At 45.9% G+C, this 27,040-nt stretch overlaps 1 protein-coding gene across 4 annotated transcripts in view; it reads left to right on the top strand.

The window, feature by feature from the left end:
• DAB1 (DAB adaptor protein 1) overlaps window positions 1–16,842 on the top strand; it is a 268,176-nt gene extending 251,334 nt beyond the window's left edge. For all 4 annotated transcript variants that reach the window (XM_047085084.1, XM_047085081.1, XM_047085082.1 and 1 more), the window contains 5 exons: window positions 1,594–1,656; window positions 3,993–4,101; window positions 11,706–12,254; window positions 16,280–16,407; window positions 16,747–16,842. In XM_047085084.1, coding sequence (XP_046941040.1) covers window positions 1,594–1,656; window positions 3,993–4,101; window positions 11,706–12,254; window positions 16,280–16,407; window positions 16,747–16,842 — 945 coding nt within the window. The remainder of the gene's footprint in view (window positions 1–1,593; window positions 1,657–3,992; window positions 4,102–11,705; window positions 12,255–16,279; window positions 16,408–16,746) is intronic.
• The last annotated feature ends 10,198 nt before the right edge of the window (window positions 16,843–27,040 follow it).

Here is a 27,040-nt window from a genome sequence, read left to right on the forward strand (position 1 = left end):
TCTGAAAGCTTAAAGGGAAGAATTGGAAGTACATTAACCGATCTAAGCTGCTTTCAGCAAAAAGAGCCTTTTGTACCTTTTTTTTTTTAATCTTTATTTTTGAGAGAGAGAGGAAGAGACAGAGTGCGAGTGGGGGAGGAACAGAAAGAGAGAGGGAGACACAGAATCGGAAGCAGGCTCCAGGCTCTGAACTGTCAGCACAGAGCCCGACGTGGGGCTCAAACCCATGAGTCACAAGATCATGACCTGAGCTGAAGTCGGACGCTTAACCGACTGAGCCACCCAGGTGCCCCGATGTACCTTTTTAACCAGGCTTAGACAGACTTCAAACAAAGTCTTGTCAATAGTATTGTCAATAAATCCGCAAAGGAGATATTATCATCTCTGCCATCCAGATGAGGGAACTGCAGCTCTGTGGAGTTGCAGAGGTTGGAAGTGAATATACCTCCAGATGTGGGGCCTTTCCCAATGCCCAGAGCTCACTCACTCGTCAGTAGGAGAGAACTATCCTTTTTTGTACTAAGTGTAGAGATCTAGCCATGCCTGGTTACAGAAGAATTCAAGTGCAGGCTTCCTGCATGGCAGGCAGGCAGACTCCTCCTGTCCTTTCTGTTGAGTGATGTTTTTAGGTCCCTCAGTCACTATCACTTAAAATCCAGAGAGAAGCCAAAAGAGTTCTTTCCTCAGTGGGCAGGTTTTGCACAAAGCATATGATTATATACTTTAAGGCAGGCCGTGTGGTTCCTGGCCACAGACTCCCTACGGTCTCTGAAGCTGGAAGTGTATGCAGATTAATTTCTAAGCATATCTTAAAGGGTTTCTTCTGCCGCTGTGGCTGGCCTTGCTCAGACACTCCTGTATGATGGATGAGGATATAGATGATACAGTGTCTACAGTGATGGAGTTGGTAGCAATGATTAATAGTGTATATACTAGGCTGTTTTCGATGCCCTTCCTGGTATTAAATGATATGTTTTCTTTTCTCCCAACTACATTTTTTATCCTAAAGGCTGACTCTTTCAGGGACCGTCATTTGACCGCATGCTCTGTCTGCACAAAATTCAAGTCCTGGCCCTGGCTGACCCCGGGGTCACCTCTGTGAGACTCAGCTGAGTCATCAGTAAAAATGGGGATGATGATTTGTACCTCTCAGGTTAGCGTTTGGGGGAACATTTGCTGAGAAGTGGTCACAAAGTCATGTCTCACTATCCTTAGCACATTGAAGGCACTTTGTACGTGTGTGCACTCATAAAAGACAAGCACTGAGGGTACTGCCTTCTTGCCTTTATCTCCTGGAGAAGAGAGAGAGCGTTGCACTTGATGGGAGGTCAGCGTGAGGTGGTATTTACTGGTAATGGGAGGTGCTAAGCCTGAATCTCCTTAACTAGCCCCAGATAAACTGCCGGATACCCTGAAGCAGGAATTGATTCTGGCTACGTCCCAGACATTGTCTTTAGGGTCATGAGGTACTGTAATGACCAGCTGGATTTACTGTTGATATAGCCGCGATGGAAAATGTCATACCATTTTAAAGCAGCGCCCGGCAGCATTGGCTTCCCTTGTGGTGACATCATTCTCTTTTTATCTTTTCAGGCTGTGACCCAACTAGAACTTTTTGGGGACATGTCCACCCCTCCTGATATAACCTCTCCCCCTGTAAGTATGCACAGCCACTCAGCCCTACGTCCCTTCCCTTCCCTTCTTCAGCTGCATGGTGAGGAGAATATGAGCTTTGGGTAAAAGAGGGCCACAGGTGGGTTCCAGCTCTGATTCTTTCTGGCTGTGTGGTTTGGGAAAACCAGCATTTCTGAACCTCAATTTCCTCTGCTGCTTTTTAAAGGACTTATGATACATGCGTCTATTTTGAGAAATAAGTGAAACCATGCATCAGCGATTACAGGACACCCCCCCCCCCCCCCCCCCCCCCGCGCGTACTTGCTGCCCTGCGGGGCAGTGGAGAATGACGTCAGTGTCAGCGGGATGAGTCCCTGCCTGCACGGGGCACATGCTCTAGTTGGGAATGCGGGCAAGAAAGGCCACAGGACTGCACACACAGTGAGGCATTCGTCAGCGCCAACCCAGAGCCCGCACAGCCCGGTGGTCAGCCCAGTAAAAGAAGCCCCTTCTGCCCTGGCCCTTTCTGTCTTTTCCTGTCTCTTCCTTTATCGGCTCTCCCTCTTCTTTTCATCCCCCGCCCCTCCACTTCCCACCTGCCTTCTAGCTTCCTTGAGCTTCTCATGAAGCTTTGGAGTCCCAGCTCTAGTTTCAGCCAGGGTGTGTCTCCCATTGCTTGTCACTGCTTACAACAGGATAGAGACTGCTGGGAACCCTAATTTGAAAATGAAAACCTAAGCAAAATGGAATCCCAGTGCTTTGAGAACCGGTTGCATTCAAAGGCAACCCTGTGGCCATAGCAAAGAATAGAGCTGAGATGGCCCCTCCAGAGCCTCCCCTGCCCGCTCCCCGGAAGTGGGAGGTGGGCAGAAGGCAGTCGGCCGCAGCTGCACCAGCAGCAGCCGCTGGGAGGGGGCAGCTCCTCTCGGTGCTGCTCGGTCATACAGCCGGAGGGATGGTGCTATGGTTCATTGGCAAGATGTGCCTCAGAGAAGAGGCTGTATGTACCCTCATGACTGAGGACAGATGGCATGAGACTCTGCTGCCCACATCTGCCACCTGGGACTCTAGACACAGCTGCCTTGCTCCCGATACCTGATGTCCAGAGCAGCCGTGACAGTGGGGACAGCAGCTCCTGTCTCCAGGGAGGCAGTCTCCTCTCCTCCATCCCAGGGGCAACAGCTGCATCTTGGGCACTTAGAGACTCAAGCTGTGGAGCCGGAAAGGTCTGAAGAGATCTTCTAACCTCCCTTCATTTTACAGATGAGCAAACTGAGTCCCAGAAAAGACATGTGACTCGCCCAGGGTCACGTGTGGGAAACAGCAGGGCGTTGATTGTGTTCAAAAGTGCTTACTGCAGCAGCTCATGGCTATGTTTCTGGCCCCGAACCCAAGTGCGTTACAAATGGGTATTTAAAAATCCTCAGAACAATGCCATTCCTCCCCCAGGCTGCTGCTCTAAAAATGGCCTTGTCTAATTGCTGTGGTTTCAGGATTAATTGCTTGCCCCAGTCTATTCCAAGGGGAAAAGAAAAATAAGGATGTCATGGCATGGAATAGGCATACTTTGTAGGCAAAAGGCTGCGGTAAATGGGCATGGACCTTTAAAACCCTGAGGGCTGATGCTTTTCTTTCAGTACCCCTCAGTACCCCTTTGATTTACTTGATTCATTTGATTTATTTCAGCACACCTCACCTTAGCCAGCAGCTCATGCGCCAGACCTCTCTCGGATGCCAGCATAGGCTGGGCACTTGAGCATTTGCACCTCCTTAGGCGTTGTTGTTGTGGGTTTTTTGTTGTTTTTTTGTTTTTGTTTCTTTTTTTTTTTTATCATCTTCTTGAAAATGTTTACTTCTCTTTACACGTGGAGATTCAGGCAGAATTCTGAAAAGGCACCAGCACACAAGGGTCTCTGCTCTAGTCGCTAAGCTTGATTGTTCGTTTAGACAAGCTGTTTATTTATCGTGTATTAAGTGACAAGCCCCGAACGAGACGCATAGCAGGTTCTGAGTGGACGCGTGTCAATTTACATTGACCACCCCTAAAGGATGAAAGCCAGATATTATGACTAAAGGGTCATGGTACTGACCACTCTTTGCTGAGCACCTGCTATTGCTTCAGCATTCAGTGACTTAAATGCATGGTCCCACTTAATTATCACAGTTGCTCTATAGGTAGGTATCATTTTTCCTGTTCTGTGGTTGCTACGTACAACCACCTCGTGGTCTGCATACCATATGCGTGGCTTGGACCGTGGCTTGCTTCTGCAGCATCCCCTGCCCCTCATTTCCTGCACCTGCTGCTCCCCATCCTTGATGGCCGCTGCACCAGCGTTCCCGGGAGCCTCATGCACCTTCTGCCTCTCTCTGTCTGACAGACTCCTGCAACTCCAGGTGATGCCTTTATCCCGTCTTCATCTCAGACACTCCCGGCGAGTGCAGACATGTTTAGTTCTGTACCTTTCGGCACTGCTGCTGTACCCTCAGGTAAGCTGTCTTCCACCTGCTTCCTTTCCTTCGGCCTCCACTCAACAAGAAAGAGAAAGGGTTGACTTGAACAGCTGCCACATCATGCCAGAACACCTGTGGAACCACCGGTCTCTCTAGGTGACATTGAGAGGCTGCCAGTGGGGGCTGAGGGAGTGTTTACAAATCCGCAGTCTGCTGTAGATGAACTCACCTGGAAAGGTCAAGCTTCTAGGTGATTCACGTATGTAGCGCTAGGGAGCCCTCTGCACACAGAGCCGTGCAAATCAGTACAAGTTCATTTCCTCTTATCCATCTCAGCCAGAAAGAGGAAAGTGGCAGGTGAGGGATATTAGCTCTCCACAGACCTCTTGAGATCTGATTGATAGGTGTCTGCCTCTTTTGGTAGAGACTCAAGAACCAGGAGGTTCTCCACGTATACAGGACACTGAGGGGACAGAGCAAACTGCCAACAGTGAATTGGGACGGTGATGGAGCTTTTAGTGATTTTGAAAGTATTTGTTCTGTTTTCCAAACATTCTTTAAAATATATATACTACTTTTACAACAGGGTAAGATATATATATATATAGGAACAGTATTGTAGGTATGGTATGAACTGGTGGGATCTCAGACACCTTAATTTGTTTCCATGGCAACAGGTACTCCACGTAGCCAGGGCAGTATACTTGAATGTGGCCAGAGATGATATTCTGCTCTTTACATACATGAGAGCCTTAAAGACTTTTTTTCTTTCTTTAGCTACATATTTGACATCTGGGTGGCTTCAACTTTCTAGTTCATTCTTAGATATGGCAAATAGAGCCTGAATATTTTCAAATACAAATCTTCTTGCATTTTTTTCTATAAATAATTTTAATTATATAGTGTTAGAAGCAAATTCTTGCCACCGAATGTGAACCTTGCTGCTACTCAAAGTGAAGTAAAAATTCACAGTCTCTTATGAAATAGTTACAGTTATTTCCCATGAGCCCAGAGGTCGTTGTATGAAATTTTCAGAAGCAACAGAGATTGGTACTAACTTAAAATGTAGAATATGCAAGTAACCCGGAAACATATTGAATTGACCAGCTTCCCAATCAAATCTCTTATCCTCCTCTCTAAAATGGGACTGTGGTGGTGACTAGTTTTCCTTACCTCAAATAGATATTAAAATTTCCTTGGGAATAGTGTAATAGAATATGTCATCTTAAATAAGAGTAACAGTTTTCCGTAAGAAACGTATCGCCTTCCTATGTCGAGAATCCCCATGCTTTGTCCTCATTGTTTGATCCGTGAAGATGTGCTGGAACAGGGAATGGGAACTTTAGGCCCCAAACTAACAAACTGGCAGAAATGTTCACTCCACAAACATTCACTGAGTGCCGACATGAGCCGGGCCCTGTTCTAGGTGCCTGGGGTGTGTCAGTGAATGCACCAGACACAGGTCCTGCCTCCAGAGAGCTTCCTTTCTACTGGGGAAACAGGCAACAACATAAAAATAAGTAACTTATGTAATATGTTCAAAAACGGTAAGTGGTGCAGGCAGAAGAAAATGTTGAGTGAAGTGTGGGAGCTTTGGAGCATGTGGAGAGCAGGTAAATGGAGGTTGGTTATGGTCAGGTGGGGCTCATGCAAAGGTGAGATGTGAGCAGACTAGAAGGGGTGAGGGAGGAAGCCAAGAAGATGTCAGGGTGCAGAGTATTCTAGTCAAGGAGTCTCCATTCCCCTCTGTGTAAGTGAGAGTGGGACAGAATGCAATCACACGTCTTCCGATCCTAATGTTTCAGTAAAAGCACCTAAGGACCTGCCCAGGTCTTGCACAGGACTGCTCTGGGCCTTCTCCTGAGCCTGTGTCACATTGGGGCTTTGAAGACCTGGGTTTTCAACTTGCAAATTGACCAGCCGTGTTGCAAACTATGGACAAGCCACATCACATCCAGATTCAGTTTCTACAGCTGCTAAAATAAAATAAAATAATATAAAATTAATAGATTATGTTCCAATTTTCAATTTTTAGAATGGAAGTGCAAAATTAATTTCAGTGAGCACATTTTTGCTTCTTGAAGTGCCTGCTTCTTCTTCAGATATGCTGAGGAACAAAAATAGACTTCAGTTGGTGGTCACCTGTCAGCCTTTTCCTCCTTTAACTCGCCCAAAAAAGAAAAAATCTCTGCACACATTGGGTCTCCATCTGCCTGTCCCTCATTGTCCAGCCAGTGGTAGGGAGCCGGGGCATGAACTATGGTATGCAGGACAATAGATGGGCTGCTGGAGGAATTTGCGTCCGATGGGCTGCGTTTGAGTCTTGGCTCATCTATTTATGTATGTGTTAGACTCCTGAGCGAATTACTTAATGTGTCAGAGCCAGAGTTTCTTCATCTATATACCTGAATTGAAAATAACACTTGCCTTGCAACAGTATCTTGAGAATTAAGTGAGAAAATAAAGTTAAGCGCCTTGAAACTTATTAGCATCCTAATGCTTCACATGGAAATGCAGCTGTTTTTGCTGCTATTATTATTATTATTATTATTATTACTCTTATTTCTAAAGCAGAAGAAAATGTCTTGTCCTACCTATATTTTTTCATTTACCTTTTTGGAACATTTAGAAAAACATCCCTGCAATAAAGTTTAGGTCTTTGGCCTCCTGTGTGTGGCAGAGCTGGCCTAGGGGCTCAGAGAATGTACCGTGTCTGAATACAGGCCCTGCCACTAGCCAGCTGTGTAATACTCAGCTAAATGTCTTCTGAGCCTCAGGGAACCTGTCTGTAAAATGGGGACAGTAATTCCACCTTACAGAGCTGGTCTGACGATTGCACAAGTTAATACATGTACTAGAACGTTGAAAACAGTGCCTGGCAGCATTGGTATGAGTAAGCAGTCAGCACGTTTGCTAGCCTGTCCATTAGGAGCCCTAGCCCTGGCCCCCACCCCCTGCTCTGTGACAGCTGCCACCAGCCCTCCCCTCAGCAAGCTGCAGTTTCTCGTGTACGGGGTAAAGAGATACTGAAAACAGCTATGCCAGAGGCTTGTTGCTAGGATCAGTAAGCTCCATGAGGGCAGGGATGTTTTTTTAACTGTTTTGTTCTTCACTGCATCTCCAGAGACTGAAATAGTGCTTAGCGTCCAATAGGGCTACTTTTGAATGAATGAATGAATGAATGAACGAATGAATGAATGAACGAACGATTGTGCTAATGTAAATAAGCATCACCGTACAAGTTCTGCATAAATGTTCAGGGCGTACCTTCGTTTCCTGTATTTTTCCCATATTTTAGTCTGTTTTTTTTTTTTTAATCCAAATAATGAGGTATCCCCAGGTGCAAGCATCTGGTTGTAAATTGCAATTTTCAACACTTCTTAAAAATCTAACTGGAAGGCAGTAATGCAGGTGTTTCCTTTCACTTCACAGTAAGGAGATTTATGATTGATCTGCACTCCGTGGCATAAACAGATGCTCCATGGCCCCTCCTCCCTCCACTGTCGAACATTAATGACTAAATGTTACTAAGCAGTTAAGTGGCTGCCGTGGCACACACCAAGTGGCTCCCCAGGTCCACTGCTACCACAGTCCTGCTACCGAGGTGTGCCGTCGGGCATGCACAATGCCATGTGGCCTGAGAGCCTTAGCTCACAGATTTGGGGAGAGCCCAGGCTGCAGAGACCACCCCCCTCCAGGAAAAGCTAGTCAGACCTGCAAGTTCCCAAACATGATACCCAATTACCCCGTGCTGCTTTTTTTTTTTCTTTTGAATATTGTACTTTGGTCTGAAGCAGATGGCATGAAGCCAGGGAGACATGCTAATAGCTCTCTCCAGAAAAGTGTGCACAGCCCATCTGTTGGTTCCTTGTGGGGGAAAAAAAAAAAGACAGAGTGAAAGAAAAACCTGCCACCGACAGTAGAATCTTTACAGATCACAGTACTTACAGATCTTGGAGTTTAATTGTACACTTAGAAAAATACAGTGGAGGCATTTATTCCACTGTAACTCATTCACCTTTATAAAGAGACTTTCTCCAGTCTCCAGCATTTATGGGGCCATCGATGTGTGCCCACAACTGTGGTAGACACAGAGGAGGTGGAGAGAGAAAATAAAGGGTTCCTGCCAGCAGGTGGTTTCTTGTCTAATGAGGGAGGACAGAGTAACTGGGCGATAACAACACAGTGTGACAAGTGCCATAACGGAGATGAACACTGAGGACTGCGGAAGCCCAGAGGAGGAGAACCAGCTGAATCCCCAGAGCAGGGAAAGCGCCCAGCACAGGTGATGCTGAACTGATTCTCAGAGAGCATGAAAGGAGTAACCACATGAAGGAGGGGGTGGCTTTCCGGGCAGAAGCACCAGCAGAGATGAGAGAGAGCAGGTGGAGTTTTGTTTGCAGCTGCTGTGGGGAAAGGTACCAGTGAAAATGGGGTGGAGAGGTGGGAAAGGGGACTGACCCCTAAAGGCTCCTGAGCCAAGCTAAGGCATCTGAACCTTATACTCGAGACAATGAAGCACTGTATTTGCATTTTAGAACAGTCCTCCAGGGGCAACGAGGGGGGCGGAGCGGAAGCAAACTGAAAAATAGCCTGGCTGGAGGCTGAAACCTTCCATCCCTTCATCAAGATGGCCATCAAGTGGCGCCCTGGTGGCTCAGTCCATTAAGTGTCCGACTTCGGCTCAGCTCATGGTCTCATGGTTCGTTGGTTTGAGCCCCGCGTTAGGCTCTCTGCTGTTAGTGCAGAGACCACTTGGGATCCTCTGTCCACCTTCTCTCTCTCTCTCTCTCTCTCCCTCTCAAAAATAAATAAACATTTAAAAATAAATGGGCAGCAAGTTTGAGGTAGTTGAAAGATCCATGTCTCCCCCATGTCAGACCCAGTGCCCCCTTTTTATGACAAATATTTGTAATGTCACCTTTAAATTCTTGAAATTCATCGATAATATAACTTACCTACACAGCTTTTTAAAAAGTCAATATGATGCCTGCATTATAAGGAGGAACTTCTCAAAAGCTAACTTATAATAAAAAGATACGTATCTGAATACGGAAAACGCCCAGATCCGAGCACACTAGGTGTCCTACTAAGCGGCCTGGTGTGCATACCTATAAAGAGCGGCACTGCAGGTGCAGACAGATGCATGAACGTGGTGTTGGCTCAAACACCAGAAGTGTTTCTGTCGGGACCACAGCTTTCCCAAATGGGGAGCAGCTCTTAACAGTGTTTCAAACAAAACAAAATACAGTCTGCCCTCAGAGTACACAGTTGTGACCTTCCTAGAAAACTGTGCAATGAAACTTTGACTTTCCATGTAATTCAAAGTCCAATCCATACTCAGTTGTAACATACACTGTGGTGTAACTTGCACACATTGGTCTCAGACATTGTAGGATATCCACGCTCGCCGCCTCTTAAATGCGGGTAGTGTCTCCCTCTAGCAAATTGCCCTGACAACCAAATACACCCCCCAGATATCCTGGTCACCTCCTAAGGGATGGTAGCCCTCCAACTGAGAACGCCTGGGCCCCACCAAATAAATCCGAAAGTAAGAAACACACTTGCAGAATTCTCAGTCTGTTGGTGGGCTTAAGTCACAGCCTTATTAGGTGATAGGTGAGGTGAAACTCAACGTAAGCGACTGTCAGGTGTGGAGTGTCAACATCATTGCGTCTTCGCCCCTCTTAGTTCAGTGTGCTAGGGCTCAGGGGATCTCATAAGGATATTGTCTGTGTTGCTTCTTGATGCTCCATAAGTGCATTGCACACTGCTGGATTAATCAGCAAGAAGCCCATGTGTCCTGTCTCTGACTCTCTGGCACCTCCTGTCACCTTGCAAGGAAATGGCTAGACTTTCAATGCCGCCCCCATTCCTTATCCATCATTGAAGGGATCTGAGGCTGGAGCGTGAGTGACGCCCTCTGCACGCGATTTCTCTGGGCTCCCCGGGGTCATTGACATCACCCATGACCCGACCAGCACCACAGCGCCTGCCTGCCTTCCCTTTGGAAGTTGCTAGGATACCCTGCATCCACTCCTCCTTTCCTGGCTTCACTGCTGCACACCTGCAAACTCCTTCTGACAGCCATGAAAAGGCTGGTTTTGAGAAGTCAGGCCAAGTCGGCGTCTCCATCCTCTACTCCGCCTGGCCGGGGCATCTGTCTCCAAGGCTCAGCGGCACATGCATATGGCCCCTGGGCCCCCTGAGAAGGGCAGGGACCACCGGAAGCACGTGGGAGTTTCTCTGGGCCCGCCCACACTTTGCCGAAACCCTGGGTGACTGTACCAGGTGTACTGACTGTGCGAAGATCAGAAATTGGTCTTGGCCATCTGCGTGGGGCACTGTGGTACAGAGGGAAGAACATTAGCTTTGGGGACGGACGACCTCAGTTCAGATCCTGATCCCACTTGATGCTGACTGTGTGACCCCAAGCACAGTACTTTCCCTCTCTGAGCACCAATTTCCTTATCCCTAAAATAGAGATAATAAGAACACCTCCCCTGCGAGGATTTTGTGAAGATGTAAAGCATCTATCTAATGCTGTACCTAGAATGTTATAGTCATTTCATAAGTGGAAATGATTCATGTTACTTTTGTCCATGTGAACGTATCAGTTGTGCTGCTTTTAAAATGGTTATATCTCACCTGAAAGGACTTAGTACGGCCAACAATTCTCATGGCAACCTACGTGAGTGGACGCCCTGGAGTTTCACAGTACCCAACATATGCCACTGTATGAGGTGCCCCCGAGTAGACAGTCACCTAAAATTGACATCGTCATCATAACACAGAAATCATGTGTAATAATACCTGTAGCTACCATTTATTGCATGGCTGCTGTATACAGGCAAGGAATTAAGTACTTCAAAGGCTTTATCTGATTCAAATACTACTAACTGCTAACATTTACCAAATGCTCACTCTGTGTCTGGTGTAGTACTCCACCTCACATACATCATCTCCATTTATCTGTAAACCAGACCTGTGTGACAGAAGGTATTCAACGTCCCCTTTTCAGATAAGGAGGCAGAGCCCTAGAGAGCTTGTGAGTGCTCCCTAAATTTCAGAGATAAGAAATGGCGGTCTGAATTTTAACCCGTGCCTCGCAAACTGACACTCTGGTTCTTCTTGTCTTGGCACACGGCTTCGATGCCTGGAAGGAAGATCTTCCTACCTGGCTTTCCAACAAGGAGCCTGACTGAGCTTAGAGAACTGGCGCGATTGAGAATGTCCCAGGCCTAGGAAGAAGGGGAGGCAAGATTGAAACCCACATGTGCCTGATTTCCAGTCGTCTGCCTTTTCCCGTGGGGCACACCGGCTCTCGAGGCTCTGGTGTCAGAAATCTTTAGCAATTCTAGCAATATTGTCATTATCCCCCAGATGTCTGCCTGGCTTGCTCTCTCACTGCATTCTGGTTTCCTCTTATGAATCGCCTCCTCGGAGAAGTTTCCCCTGACCATTGCTCTAGACAGAACGCTCCCTGAGAGTAGGGACGTCTGTCTTACTCATCTTTGTGTCTCCAGTTCCTTGCACACAGCCTGACACTTAATGGTTGTTCAGTTATCTTTCTGCTTATCCCTTGAATCCGTGGATTGTTCTTTCCTGGGGTGCCTAACTATTCTTCTACCCCCTTCCAGGTTATGTTGCAATGGGCGCTGTCCTCCCATCCTTCTGGGGCCAGCAGACCCTCGTCCAACAGCAGATCGCCATGGGTGCTCAGCCACCAGTCGCTCAGGTGATGCCGGGGGCTCAGCCCATCGCATGGGGCCAGCCGGGTCTCTTCCCTGCCACTCAGCAGCCCTGGCCAGCTGTGGCCGGGCAGTTTCCGCCAGCCGCCTTCATGCCCGCACAAACTGTTATGCCTTTGCCAGCCGCCATGTTCCAAGGTCCCCTCACCCCGCTTGCGACCGTCCCAACCACGGGTGACTCCACCAGGTCAAGTCCGCAGACCGAGAAGCCCAGGCAGAAAATGGGGAAAGAGATGTTTAAGGATTTCCAGATGGCCCAGCCTCCACCCGTGCCCTCCCGCAAACCCGACCAACCCTCCCTCACCTGTACCTCAGAGGCCTTCTCCAGTTACTTCAACAAAGTCGGGGTGGCACAGGATACAGATGACTGTGACGACTTTGACATCTCCCAGTTGAATTTGACCCCCGTGACTTCTACCACGCCATCAACCAACTCACGTGAGTGCCTGTCTTTGGAAACATAAATCCAGTGAGAGCGACGCCTTGCTTCTGGAGTCAGTGAACTCCTTTCGGTTCCCATTCAGCAGGCTTCCTTGTTTACATCACTACTAACAATAATAATAGCTACCTGGTACGAGGTACCAACAATAATATACATACCTACTTCGTATAATGGCTTTGATTACTTTTATACTCATAACAGTGCTTATTACAGGTTTTGTTAGACCTTTTTGGCCAATAAAGTGAAGTTCAAAAACAGGAGGGTAGGCAGAAGGGGAGCATCGAATACAAACCTGTCGCTTTTCTACCATGTCACTCTGCTGCTCAAGTTTTTATTTGTTCACATCCATTCGCTCATGATCCCTGCTTATGACACACAGATTCCTGAAATGGAAATGCAGGGTGAATGGGAACCGCAGACGTTTGGGGGACAAGGACAAAAAATTAGAACAGAAAATTAAGATCAAGAGAAAACTTAGGGGAGAGAAAGAGCAGCTGTAAGTCTCGTCCAACTAGTATAGTAGAAGCCAGATTTGGGCTTAAGGCTTTGGGTAGGCAAAGAGAAAAATCGGTAGCATCGCAGAAACCTCTAGACTGGGAACCAAGGAACAGGTTGATCACTTTGTAGTTTTGTGCCTATGGGTGAGTGATTTTATTTCCATGAGCCTCAATTTCCTCATCTCTCTTAGGCTAAGGGATATTAAAAGGATTCAGTGGTACAGTTACTGAAGCCTTGTATACATCACGGAGTTTAAAGTCTTTTTATCACCATTATTGTTGCATAGTGAGTGGTTTTCTGCAGAATCCCGACCAGGGTTCCAAACCTTGGCTCTCCTACCACAAGCTGTGTCTTTGGGTAAACGTATGACTTTTCTTCTTCACCTCAGCTGTATCATGGGTAAAATATGCAAGTTGGCTTGGATGAGCCATGTGCCTCCTAGTTCATGAATTCAGTGATTCTGTCCCAGCTCACTTTTCTACTGCAAGCATCCGGAAAACCATACCCACGTATCCAATCAGAATCCAGACACACTTGAGCATGGATATGCTTGGTCGACACCGTTTGCAAACGTGTCTGGTGATTCAGCCTGCGCCTTGACAATTGATAAGGGAAAAGAAAAGTCTCATGGAACAATGAGTTTGGCGTTTTCATTACTGTCATAGATGATATGGATCACTGCTTGGCCAATATCGTGAATTGTCGAAAAAATCTAATGCTAACACAATTAGATAGTGTCATTTCAGCCAGGTTTGGAAGGCTGTTCTAAAAAGGAATGTCTTCAGTGTGTATAAACAACACGCTTCCACTCAGGCCATATGATCTACATAGCAGGGGCCTCACTATTAACTCTAACTCATAGGGTTTCAATGAAGAATAATGAATAAAAAATGAAATGGTCAAAGAATGAGAGCCATGCATAAATAAGCTTCTCTTGATGACAAGCGCTCTTTTTCAACAGGCTTGTGTGCCAGCCACAAATAAAAGGAAAGTTTCAGTTCTTTGAGGACAGGAAATGTGTCCTAATCGTTCGTACCCTTCTCATAATGCTAGCATAGCATCTCGCCCGTGGGAGACATTTGCGAAAGGTCATAGAGATTGAAATGAAGGAAACAAAGGCCGCTCAGTTACTGTTGTGTTTTAGAGCAAGGTTCTGCAACCTTGACTCTGTTGGTATTTTGGGCCAAATCATCCTTTGATGTGGGATCTGTGCTGTGCTCATAGGACATTTAGCAACACCCTTGCCCTCCACCCATTAGATTCCAGAAGCACCCATCCTCTGCCCCTAGTCGTGACAGTCAAAAATGACCCGAGATATTGCCAGACGTTCCCCAGGATTTAAATTGCCCCAAATTTAGAACCACTGTTGTAGATTATAGAGGTATTCTAGAAAACCTTCTGCAGCCTGAGACATGTCAATAAATGCCTGATTATGCTTCCAATCAATTTCATCTGGTAAGTGGGAGCAGTCTACCTCTCAGACAGCAGCTCAGCCTGGGTTCTCAGCCTTTAGTCAGCAATGAGCCACTTCCAAACACAATTCAGAATCCAGTTACACTAACATGTATTAAACAGCTATCACACATCAGGGTGTTTCCAGATCGCTCATCTCACTTAAACCCACTACAACTAGTTTGCTCCATAATCGTCTCACAAAACAAAACAGATTTCCTTTTAAATTAAAAAAAAAAAAAGTGTTTTATTTCAAAGAAAAGAGTGAAGCCAGTCTTTATATCCTCTTATGCAGAAGCATCACCTTCAGAATGTTTTGAGTGGAGGATCAGTCGGACCAAAAGTAAACCGCAACCTGAGATAGAGCGCACGGTCTGACTTCAGCTCAGGTTATAATCTAGCCGTTTGTGAGTTCGAGCCTCGCGTCGGGCTCTGTGCTGACAGCTCAGAGCCTGGAGCCTGCTTCAGATTCTGTGTGTCCCACTGTCTTTGACCTGCCCCCCACTCACGCTCTGTCTCTCTCTCAAAAATGAACAAACAGGGGCGCCTGGGTGGCGCAGTCGGTTAAGCGTCCGACTTCAGCCAGGTCACGATCTCGCGGTCCGTGAGTTCGAGCCCCGCGTCGGGCTCTGGGCTGATGGCTCAGAGCCTGGAGCCTGTTTCTGATTCTGTGTCTCCCTCTCTCTCTGCCCCTCCCCCGTTCATGCTCTGTCTCTCTCTGTCCCAAAAATAAATAAACGTTGAAAAAAAAAAAAAATTTAAAAAAAAAAAAAAATGAACAAACATTAAAAAAAGAGGGAAATGGAGCACACAGTTGGCCGCACAGTGGAGACCGACCCGTGTTGAATCCCAGCACTCCTGTTTCGTGGCGCTCTTAACTCTGAGAAAGTCACTTCACCTCTCTGAGCTTCAGTGTTGTCATCAGAAAAGAACAATAGCTAAACAGCACTTTGCAGCATTCACATTAGAGAACGCCGTGAATGCGGTGCCCAGCTTGCTGGCACAAAGTAAAGAGCATCATTATTCTAAATACATATCCATCAAGGCAAAAGGCACTCACCAAGTTTGAGAATCACTCACTATGTGACAAACAGCCAGATTTAGTAAATTCTGGGCAGTTATGGTAGGGAGGCCTTATCCGTGTCATTTGGAATTTAGCTACTAAATCAAGCCATAACCACTTCCTCATTTGGGGCTGAGCCAGTGACTGGTGTTTTCCAGGCCAAATTAGAAATCGCTGAAAGAAGAATAGCTTCAACTGGCATATTTGTTAGAACCTCTGGAACAAGTGAGATGAGGAAAACGTGGGAAGGCTGGGACAGAAAGCGCAGAGCCTTACGCAGTGAGAAGTAAAGTGCTAGTTGTCAACCTGCCAGCAGCTCCATCCATCCCCCCACCTCACTGAGGCTATCTTCGTGCAACATGTGTTTATCAAATACCTGCCGCGTGCGAGGTTCTACCATTCACCAACTGTGTGGCCTTGAGCAATTTAGCACCCTCACTTCCCTTATCCGTAAAATCAGGATAACTCCTACCTCAAAGAGGCTTTGGGAGGGTTGGAGATCCTGTCCGTGAAGTTTCTGGCTGCATCTGACACATAGAGGGCACTCGATACATGTGCATCACCATCCTCTGGTCTATTTATTATTGAAATAAATGCATGACGGTAAGGAAGAGAGAAGAAAGAAAAATCTGGTAGGTGCTTATCACCTGGAGTGTGTAGAAATGCAGAGTTTCTGAACCAGTAGGTCTGGGGTGGGGGTCCAAGAATGTGCATTTCTGGCAAGTTCCCAGATACGCTACTGCTGCTGAGCCAGGGACCATTCCTTGAGAACCACTGCTCGACCCGCCCATATGCACCTGCTCCTACCTGATCATGAGGTGTGTGAGAGGGCCAGGATAAATACATACAGAGAAGATGTTCGCTTGTTCAACCGGCCTGACTTAGGATAGAAAGCAGAGTGCTGGATTTGACTCGAATATAAGCCGATCCCTGAGGCCCCTGTGGGATGTAAATGGTTGCAGCCAGACACTTAATGATGTTCCCTCTCTGTGCATGGTCTCTGTGTAGCTCCAACCCCAGCCCCTAGACAGAGCTCTCCGTCCAAATCATCTGCATCCCACGCCAGCGATCCTACCACAGACGACATCTTCGAGGAGGGCTTTGAGAGTCCCAGCAAAAGCGAAGAGCAAGAAGCTGTAAGTGACCACCTTGTTCTTTCTGGTTTTGTTGTTCCTTAAGATTAAGACCTCTGTATCTGAAATGGACAGTGGGCAAGGAGCCCTGCATAGACTCTCAAGTTCTAGGCGGGGTGCGAGAGGGGCTTTCTTTCACGTTCAAATGAGCAGCTGAAAGCCATGTTCCTTTCATGAAGTCCTTCCCTCGAGTCCCGCATTTGTGGGTGTGGCACCCGCTAACCGCAGGTGCTGCCTCCTTGAACATAACTGATTATATGTGTGCATGAAAATGTGCCCAGCTGTCTAATGCTTTCCGTTGTTGAAAAGAAAAAAAAAAAGTGTTATCTTCTTGTGTTCTAGCCTGATGGATCACAGGCCTCATCCAACAGTGATCCATTTGGGGAGCCCAGTGGGGAGCCCAGTGGTGATAATATAAGTCCACAGGCCAGTAGCTAGATAGCACAGGTCTGGGTAGGTATCTGTTCTTTTTATCTCCTTCACCCTTCAGCTGTCTGCTTTCTGTTTTGCTTGTTCTCCATTGCTGAAGTCACGTCTCTGATGTTTGCACCCTTTCTCCCTGCCTGAGCATATTCCTGATGTTTGCACCCTTTCTCCCTGCCTGAGCGTATTCCTGATGTTTGCACCCTTTCTCCCTGCGTCGTGTCTATTTGCCATCTTGTTCTTCCTCATGGATGCATGACCTTTGACACATACTGCTAGGTAGGGGTTAGGGTGAGGAGTGGGGATCGGTCCCATTCTTTTAGTAATGATATGTTCTGAGTGGATGGCGGTGATAGAATGAGGCATGGTCAATATTAACACGGATTCAGTTTCTGAAAGCATCAGCATTCTGAGATGGACGCATCCTGCCCACCCTGATAATTTCTCACTCTAGTGGGATCCAAATGCTTTAACCTTTGAAGCAAAGTGTCCCTGCATCTGCCTACACTCCACAGACCTAAAGAGGTCACCAACCAAACATCCGGTGAAGCCAGGCGAAGAAGCAAGAACAAGCCTTGGAATGAGATTGATAGACGTAAGCTCACAGCAGCCCATTTAGTGTTGCCACAAGGGACCCCCTCGCCCTTCCTAACGTAAAGGCAAAATGCGAAGCTCAGAGACACATAGCATTCGCTTGAGGCACTGCTGTTTGCACCTGTGCTACAGCATGTGGTTTGCTACTGAACCACTTCAGATTCCATCAGCAGCTACTTTGAGAGAAGTGTCCTTACATTCACTAGAAGTGGCTTCTGGCACTTGAATCTCAATACATCTGATTTGGTCCCAAGAAAGAGGAGCTGATGAAGCAAACCTTCTCAGGAGACAGAAGTACACCTCGTTGCCCAGACGTGGTTTCTCAGGTCACTCCTTGACGAATGTGTTCGATTTTCAGATACCTGCCTAGTTTTCCACAAATGTGTAGGGCTGCAAGGCTGTACCCACAGAGTTCCTTTCCTTAGTCCTGAATGCGTGGTCAGCACCATTAAAATGGTAAATAGTTTTCACCATTCATAACTCGGTGCTGAGGCTCAAAATCCTCAGTTCGCATGTAAGTTATTTTGACAGTTATTGAAAGCCAAAACAGTGTTTAGGAAGTGCATTTTGTTAATAGATTTTATGATGAAAGAGCTCAACATGCTGTATATTTTGCTACATTTTGTACCAATACAGTAGCATATAATAACACATATGCCATGCAAAATACCCGTCTAAAAATTCAGCCTTGCAAAGCTCTTTGGGAAGCTGGTGAATTTAAGGCAAAGTCAATGTTCCAGGAAAGAGGAGAGCTGAGGATTATGGGTGGATGGCTTGGAAAGATTCCCCAAGAGGTTTCCTACCCCCTTGTGTATGTTTTATTTCACGTGCTCAACCTTTTTGAAAAATTTGATGCATGAACCAGAGGTGACAAGAGCCATTCGTCAGTATAACAGCTAACATCATCCTAAAATTGAAGTTCTTCTAGAAAACAAAGATGACTTACACCATTTGCAGATCAATGTATCAAACCCTCATCTTTATGAGCCCGCTTAGCTTGAGACAGTCCAACAAGCTGAACCGGGTCTTGGGGCTTCAGTCTGTTCCGTGTTTGATGCTCCATCCAGAACCCCATGCCATGGGAAAATGTGATTTCTTAGTTCTCTGGCTTCCCCAGTCCCATAATCAGAATGATGCCAGCTGGGGGCTCACAGGCCACCTCTCACTTCCAAAAAGTAAGCAGGCTTACATTCACATATAAATTATAATAAATAGCTCCCAGCCCCAAAAGGGCTGGACTGTAATCTTCGATGAAACAGTTTTCTCCCTTTGAACACTTCACTTGGCATGATCACAATTGCCTGTTGAGAATCCCAAGCCAAGAGGCTGATGCCAGCCTTGCAGACATATCCCCTAAGACACCCACAGTTGAAGTCCACATGAGCCTTTCTGGGCCCCTCCATCAACAGCAATACAAGCTGTATGTGATCTTTCCGCCCCTGTCACATCCGCTCATCTGCGCAATTAGAAATCTACTTAACTGCACCAGCTTAGGGCCTTTCCAGACATTTGGAGAAGGGACACTGTGAAGAGAAAGTTACATCCATGGCTCTATTTAACCCTCTATTTTTGTACAGTTGGAAAGGAGGAGTCTTGTCCTTCTTATCACCCTTGCATTTTATCTCCAGCTGCTTCTGATTAGAAATACCCACACGGTTCTTAGTAGGTGGGGGTAACATCTGTTAATAAGTGAAAGCCATATCACACCATCACACCATAGTAAGAGAGAACAAATGGACTCAGTCCTCGCAGGTGGAAGCTTCAGTACCAATCTCAAACACCAGTTCTGTTTTAGCAGTAAAGGGAAATATCTTCAGTTGTTTCATTTTTCCCCTTACCCTCCCGTCTGGGACAATCCCGTGTCTTGGAAAGACTGGGTCAACGGGGGGGGGGAAAAAGAAAAAGAACCAAAATAATATTGTAATGGCTGGTGTGGGAATGGCAGGTAATTTATACTTCACTGATGTGTTGCTGGAGCAGTTTTAAGGGCGAGATGTTAGCTTTTGAGGAGATGAAAGGAAAATGAAAACATTTATTTGGTTAAATGGCTAAGTAAATAAACTGCCTATCAGACTTTCCCAGCTGTCAAATCGAAGTTGCATCTGTAACAATGGGGAATTGTTTGGTCTGTCTCCCTTAGTAACAATAGATATTGCCATAAATAATAAGTCGTTGTCATGTTTTTAATACCGATCTTCATAGTGGGAATCCAAGACATGTAAAATATTACCTGATGGATTTCTAGTGTTCAAGGGAAAAGAAAGCTGAACTTCAGATGCTTTAAGTGGAAGAATCTTTAAAAAAGAAATTAAAAAAATAAAAACACAATCTTTGTAAGAAGAAAGAAAGAAGTGCATAGAGTCAGGGACTTAGGTCTGGATTATGGTTTCAAAGCTGGTGACCTTAGGCAAGCACGTAACCCCTTTGTATCCTGGTCCCTCACGTGGATAAATATGGGTAATTAGTTATAACAGCTCCTTCCCCAGGCTGCCCCAGCATCAATAATCATGACCATGAAAGAGCTTTGTCAGCTTTGGAAGTAAAATACATGTATTTGGAATTATTGTTATTATTCTATTTTTAAATACAATGAAACAACAGAGCCTTGAACCAAAGAACCATATAAAACAGAAAATAATCTGTCTGTCTCTTGGACATAACAGTCAGAGGCAAGTCCAACCCCAAGGCGTTGGAGTCATGCAGTTAGGAGATGGGAAGGGCCCCTCTGAGGACCATGTCGGCCACGGTGGAGAGGTGGGCTGGGTGCCCAGAAATATTTAAAAGACGAAATCAGGAGACCGTTAAGAGTGAAGGGAAGTGGGAGGTGAGGACAAGGACATAACCAAGGACAACCCCCGCATTCCTAATTTGGGGAACTAGACAGGACAGCATGCTTGAGCAGAGAGAGGGTGGGTTTACTTTGGAACTTGAGTTGAACTTGAGATGCCCATGAGACAGCCAAGTAGAGATGCAGGAGGCTGCTGGATTCAAGAATCTGGAGATCAAAAGAGAAAACCAGACTAAACAGCAAGATTTCGAAATGGGTCCAAGCCACTGAAGGGATGGGCACACGTAGAATATGTTGATCGTTTAGACCAGAGGTCAGCAAACTCTATAAACGTTTATGCTTTGGGGCGCCTGGGTGGCTCAGTCGGTTAGGCATCCTATTTCGGCTCAGGTCATGATCTCACGATTTGTGAGTTCGAGCCCCACCTTGGGCTCTGTGCTGACAGCTCAGAGCCTGGAGCCTGCTTCGGATTCTGTGTCTCTGTCTCTCTCTGCCCCTCCTCCACTCATGCTCTGTCTCTGTCTCAGAAATAAACAGACATTAAAAAAAAAAATTAAACATTTATGCTTTGTGGGCCAGGTCTCTGTCACAACAAGTCCACTCTACTGTTAGAGAAAGAAAACAAGAGATAATGCATAAAGGAATGAATGTGGCTGAGTGCCAATAATACTTTATTTAAAATACTTTATCAAATTAATTATTAAAAACAGGCAGCCACCAAAATTGGCCAACGGGCTATGGTTTGCCGACCTCTGATTTAGATCCCACTCACTGTCTCTAGAATCATTCTGCAGAAGGTAATCACCATGCCTTTCATTTATTACTACTAATAAAATATATTTCAAAATTACTAGCATGTTTATAACCCTTCCAGAAACATCACCTAATTCAATCCTCAGGGTCACCCTCTTAAGTATTTTTATTATTCCCATTTCACAGATACGACAAGTAAGACAAGTAGACAGGTTAATGGCTTGCTAAAATCACAAGATTTACACATAATGGGGCTAGGATTTGAACCTACATCCACATTATATAGCTCCAGAGCTCTCAACCCCACCAGGACCACATGGGTTTTAGTAGCTTCTTTTTGACTTAACAGCTGTGTGACTGGAGCTAGATGGCTTCATTTCTGACCTTTGGTCTTCTCTTCTGTAAAACAATTCCCATATCCTTCCAGCTGACATTCTAGAACCTTCTAACTTGTCCGGCTCACCCAGTTAGGGTATGGAAGACCCACTCCTCACACAAGATCTTTAACAGCACCCCTCCCCCAGGCTGCCTTATTCTAACAAAGGACAGGACTGAAGCCCCTTAAATATGCTGACTTTATTAGGGTTCCCAGAGACTATTGGCGTGAGATCCAGTACCCTCTCCTGATGACCAGGACTTTACTCTGGACAGGACCCTCTGCTCATGGCAGAGAATTGGTGTCAACAACCTCAGCGACTTCATCTACTTTGTGACAACAGCAAGAAAGATGATGTACATGTGCAAAGCAGATTAATTTGTGTCCATCATTGTTGGAGAAATGTAGAACTGATCAAAATGTTTGTGGACAACCCCCCCCCCCAACTCAGATTTTGCATCTCTGGATTCACCAAGTGTATTTCAACATCCCAAGATCCCAGGGAGCAAGTGCATTTGGGCAGCAGTGTCCATCTCTGAGGTATTTGTCTTAAATCCATCCTGTATTTTAAAGACTTTTCTACCCTGAAAGGCAAACATGCAGCCTGAAAGTGATCAGAAAACTTTGTGGGGTTTTCTTTTTCCTTTTTGTTCAAAGACTCCCAGCATTTGTTAAAACATTTTATGTTATCTGAGCTCATTTGTTACTTGTTACAATCCCTTGGGGTAGATATTACAAGCCCCATTTTACAGATGAAGAAACTGAGGCCCGGGTAAAATGCTTGCCTAAGTTCGTACAGGAAGTTAGGATTGCTAGGGTCTTTCTGGCTCTAAACCCATGCATTTTTAATGATTCTATTCATGTCTTCAGATAGGACTTGATTCATTTCAGCCTCATTTCCACTCCCTGGCTACCACCACCTTTTTCATTTGCAAAGCCAGGAAATGTAAAAACCCCACTTAGCTGGGCCCCGGTGTTGGGGCTGGTTATTGCCTCAGCAGGGTGGTGCTGAGGGGCTCAAGCTTTAGCTCCTATCTGGCTCCGGTCTCACCCCTGGCTTGGCTAAGTGTTGACCCCAGACATAGACGGGCTTGCTCAGCAAGCTGATTGCATGGTGCACATTGACCTCTCCTCTGAGACCACCTTTCTCAGCATGCCCTGTCTTCTCTCCACCCATAATTTTTTCAAGGGACGTATCCTTTGGTAGATGCAGCTAAAAAAGGTTTCCGAAAATAAACTTAATAAAAATTAAATGGGTGCAAAGGACTAAGCATAATTTAGGTGGCTTCAGAAAGAGGCTCATCGTAAGGTGGGATAGGAAACTTCAAGCCAAAATGGTGCGGCCAGCTGGGGGAAGCGAGGAAGCAGACACAGAAATGAGAGACCACACCCTGGGCTGCTCTCCTCTGTTTCCGAAACTTCAGGAAAAACAACCCTCAAGCCTGAGGCCTCAGCTTCTCCCTGTAGGCGAGAGGTGTCAGGCCTCAAGCCGTTCTTACTTTGACCTTCCACAAGAGGGAGCACATGGTAGTGGAGAGGACAGTGGGCATAAGGATACCTGAGTCCGTTTCCATGAAACTCCAGAAAAAGACAAATCTGCTGATAGTGGTCAAAAGCAGATCAGTGCTGGTGGCTGGCACTGGAGAGAGGGGTTGACTGAGAAGGACACAGGGAAGGTTGTGGAAGTTCTGTAGCTTGATCGGGGTGACGAGGGCCACACGGGTGGATATGTTTTTCGGGACTCCTCCAACTGTACACTTAAAATAGGAACATTTCATTGTCTACAAACTACACCTCAGTGAAGTTGATTTTAAGATGAGAATAGGTGAACTCACAGAAATGGAGAGCAGATCAGAGGTTACCAGGGGTTGGGGCTATGGGAGACTGCTTAGTAGGTGCAGTCTGTTTGGGGTGATGACAGAGTTGTACAACGCTGCAGGCATGATTAATGCCACTGAGTTGCACACTTAAAAATGATTCCAATGGCAAATGCTTTGCTATGCATATTTAATTGCAATTAAAAAAAAAAAAAAGCTAAAAAACAAGCAAGCAAATAAACCTGGTTCTATCCCAGCTCTGCCCTGTGCTGCCTGAATGACCTTGGGTGAGTCCCCAAGGTCTGAGAAACTTGCTTCTTCGCTATAAGTAGAGATAGGAATATCCAGGGGACAGCCTCACTATGAAGCCCAAGTGAGATGGTGTCTGTGAGCTAAGGAAGTCCTTGCAGACTGTATATGTTTCTGTAAACATAAGCTCTTACCGCCCTAATTCTGTGATTCTCCATGGCTACTGTACATGAACACATAATTCGTATGGGGCATCGTCTGCAAACATGTGGAAGTGTCTTCTCCACGGGACCCTGCACCCAGATTCTATAGATTTAACCCCACGTTCTTTCCGCACAATTTCCCTGGACTAGTCCAGTGCCATTATTACATTTCCTAACAGAGCCCCGTTACAGTGGCTCCTATGTGCTCTGAAGGAGAAGCCACCTACAGGTGATTGTGAGGCCTAAAACTACCTTCTACAAAGGAGGGATAAAACCACATCCCCAGGCAAGAGGGACCTAACCTTTTTGGAGTATCTCTTACGTGTCAGGCTTTCTGCTAGGTAATCAATGTATATTTCCTCCTTCGATCCTCACCGCACCTCTCACAGAGAGGACTTCTAGGCTCATTTTACTAATGAAGAAACTGGAAATCAGAGGGGTAAAGTAACCCGCACAGAGTCCTCCATTCCTAGTCCCCTGCCGTGACCTGTATAGACCTCTGTCCGCACTGCATCATGTTATCTTCTAGTATGTTCTACACAGTGAGCTCCACTGTGCCCAAATTCTGAGTGGGAGCAGAGTGGCCCATGTCACCTGCAGAGTCCAGAAAGTCTTTCTACTGGAGCTGGGTCTGAAAGTAGAAACTCCCATTGTAGGACAAACAGAGGCCCCAACAGCAGAAGAAACTGCCTGAGCAGAGTCTCAGAGATGGGAAAATCCTGTCATGTGACCAGGGTGACCAGAAGAGCAGAAGGTGGGGCATAAGAGAGAGCATGGAAATAGATGAGGCTGGATAAGAAGGTGGAGCCATATTGGAAGGGTGCCATCCTGAGGGGTTTGCATTTTCTTTGGGGTAATAAGGAGTCAGGAGGATTGTTTTGAGCAGGAGAATGGCATGACCAAATCCATTGCAGAAAGATCATTCTGGCAGAGGCATAAAGACATTTAAAAAAAACAAAAAAAAAAACATGATTTACGTGACCTGAAGGTTGGGTTTTGATTCACAGTCTGAAAGGGGCATTTATTAGCTCTAATGGACTAAGAGACAAATGGGTCTCGTGTGCCCAGCTAAGGAGCTTTGACCCTACCCTGTGGGTGACTGGGGAGCCTTTGAAGGAGGGCAGAGATGTGGTCAGATCTCCCAAAAGAAAACAAAAAATATCAATGGTGTGCTATGTTAATGTATGATTCCATTTAGGCTTTTGGAATATTGAAAATAGCCTGAAGACCCCACCGTGACCTTGCCAGAAGCCAGGTCAGAAATTTCTGGATCAAATGATTTCTTACTCCCCTCCAGCTCTGACAGTCTAAGATTCTGTAACAAGGAAGTTAAAGCTATTGCCAAAACGTATAATGCATCACAGTGTCAGACTTTGGGATTATCTGCTGCTTGGGGTTTTCCACACCACTGCTCCCCTTCATTAGTGGGGATAATTGAGAGTTGACTGCAGTCCTTACCACTGTTGTGATGGGTATTTGAAACTAAATTCCGGCAAGCAGGAGATGTGTGAATATTTATCTCAGCTGCGGAAAGTTAATGCAGTGTGGCATTAATTACCCTGTCTGGGCCTGCTGTCTTCTTCTGTTTTTAGGTGTCATTCTCTGTTGAATAAATTAGTTTCCAAAATTAGAATAGAGCAAATTGTAGGGTGAGATCAAGGCGGCCTGAGTTCTTAGGATATCCAAAAAGAAGAGTGGGCAGAGCAGTTCTACCCAGGAATGATGAAGATACATCCTATAGCCCAGCATAGACAGGACATGTTTTTTCCCCAGAACTTGTACTTGACTTCACTACTTCTCCCTTTGCTCCACCCCGCCCACCCCCAAAACACAAACATGGTAAGGTTGCATGGTTAGCCTTGCAATAGGTATTTGAAACATTTCAAGGCATTGGTAGGGAAGAGATGAGGTGCGTAACAAATCCTCTTGCTATAGATTTTGCTGGGTTAGAGTTTGAGAGAATTAAGCCAAACTGGACTGTATTTAGGACAAAGTGATCAGCACAGAGGAGAGAGTAGAAGCTGTATCATAGTCATTCATTAATCCAACAAATTCATTCATTGAGCACCTACTGTGCTGGGTCCGCACGTGTAAAATAGCAGAAGAACTTAGCAAGCAGTAACCCAGAGGTAGGATACGGAATAACGGGCTTCCCTGTTTTCTGTCATGAGACATTTGGGAGAAAGATTACACTTACTCTGTATGTTTCTAAGGGCAGTATGAAGTCCCATGGGTGGGAAGCATGGAGGGACCAATTGGTATTCTCTCCTGTTACAGAATAGGGGGTCTCAAAGGATAGACGATTGCTTTTTCCTGGAAGAATACAGACGTAGTGAGGTCTAGAAGAAGACATCTTAGATTTGACAGCAGGAGTCCTGGATTCTGTTCAGGATGTGGTTTCTAAGTAACTTTGTGATTCTGGGGAAACAAAAGCTCCCTTCTCTAGGATTCACATTCTTCACCTATAAAATGATGGATCTGAACAAAATTATCTCCTAGTCCATTCCCACCGTACAATAAAAGCAAGCAATTGTGATCTATTAAATGCATGAGGTGCAGCTCGATGACCTTGAGATCACGCCACTTCTATGACCTTCAGATTTTATCTGCAAAATGAGATGGAAAGAATAAAAGCCACTCCCAGGATGGTTAAGCAGATAAAATAAGACAGGAGGGTGCTTTGTAAACCCCGAAGCACTCTACAACACTACAGATTGAAGGACTGGTCTTTTCTGTCTCTCTCTTTTTTTTTTTCATGGCAATTGTTGTAGTAGCCTAGAAAAAGCACTGGACCCTACTTTCAGGTCTCACGTTCCAAACTTCACTAGCTGTAGGAGGAAGGAAAATTGCTTCACTGCTTTGTACGTGATTTCCCATTTGCAAAACAGATAAAACATCTGCTTTACAAGTCTGTTGTGATAAGCTAAAAAGACACCGTCCTTAAAGATACCTAGCATGGTGCCAGACGCATAGCCAGGGCTCACAGAATATCAGTTCAATCTGATGGTTGAAGAAAATAAGCAAATAGAAAGGATCTATACCCACATGGCAACAGGCAGGCTAATAGAGAAATATGACAGAATTAAGATGTCACCGTTTCCTTTTAACTCTGGCGCAAATATCCAAGAGTGGACAGCAAAAGGTCAAGTGTAAAGGAAGGGCCTGTATATGCCTAAGACCAGTGTCTTGATCTGATCTGCTTGGCCAGTGCACCCCGGGCCATCTCAACATGAAGTCTCTAGTGTCAACAAGGCTAAACACCATTTCCCATATACCTTTGGACTGAAGGTTTGCTTTGTCACATACAGGTCAAAGTCCCTGTGTGCGTCTCAGGACAGCCAGTTCCAGGGTGCAGGCGGAGGACTGGTCAACCCTGAAGCAGGAGATTTAGTGGAAACGAGTCCCAGAAGCTCTTCACTAAGAGCTAAAGGCA

The sequence above is a fragment of the Lynx rufus genome, unplaced genomic scaffold (genome assembly GCF_022079265.1).
Source record: "Lynx rufus isolate CCGP_SWC_20201006 ecotype Redwood Valley unplaced genomic scaffold, mLynRuf1.p SCAF_2, whole genome shotgun sequence".
NCBI lineage: Eukaryota > Metazoa > Chordata > Mammalia > Carnivora > Felidae > Lynx > Lynx rufus.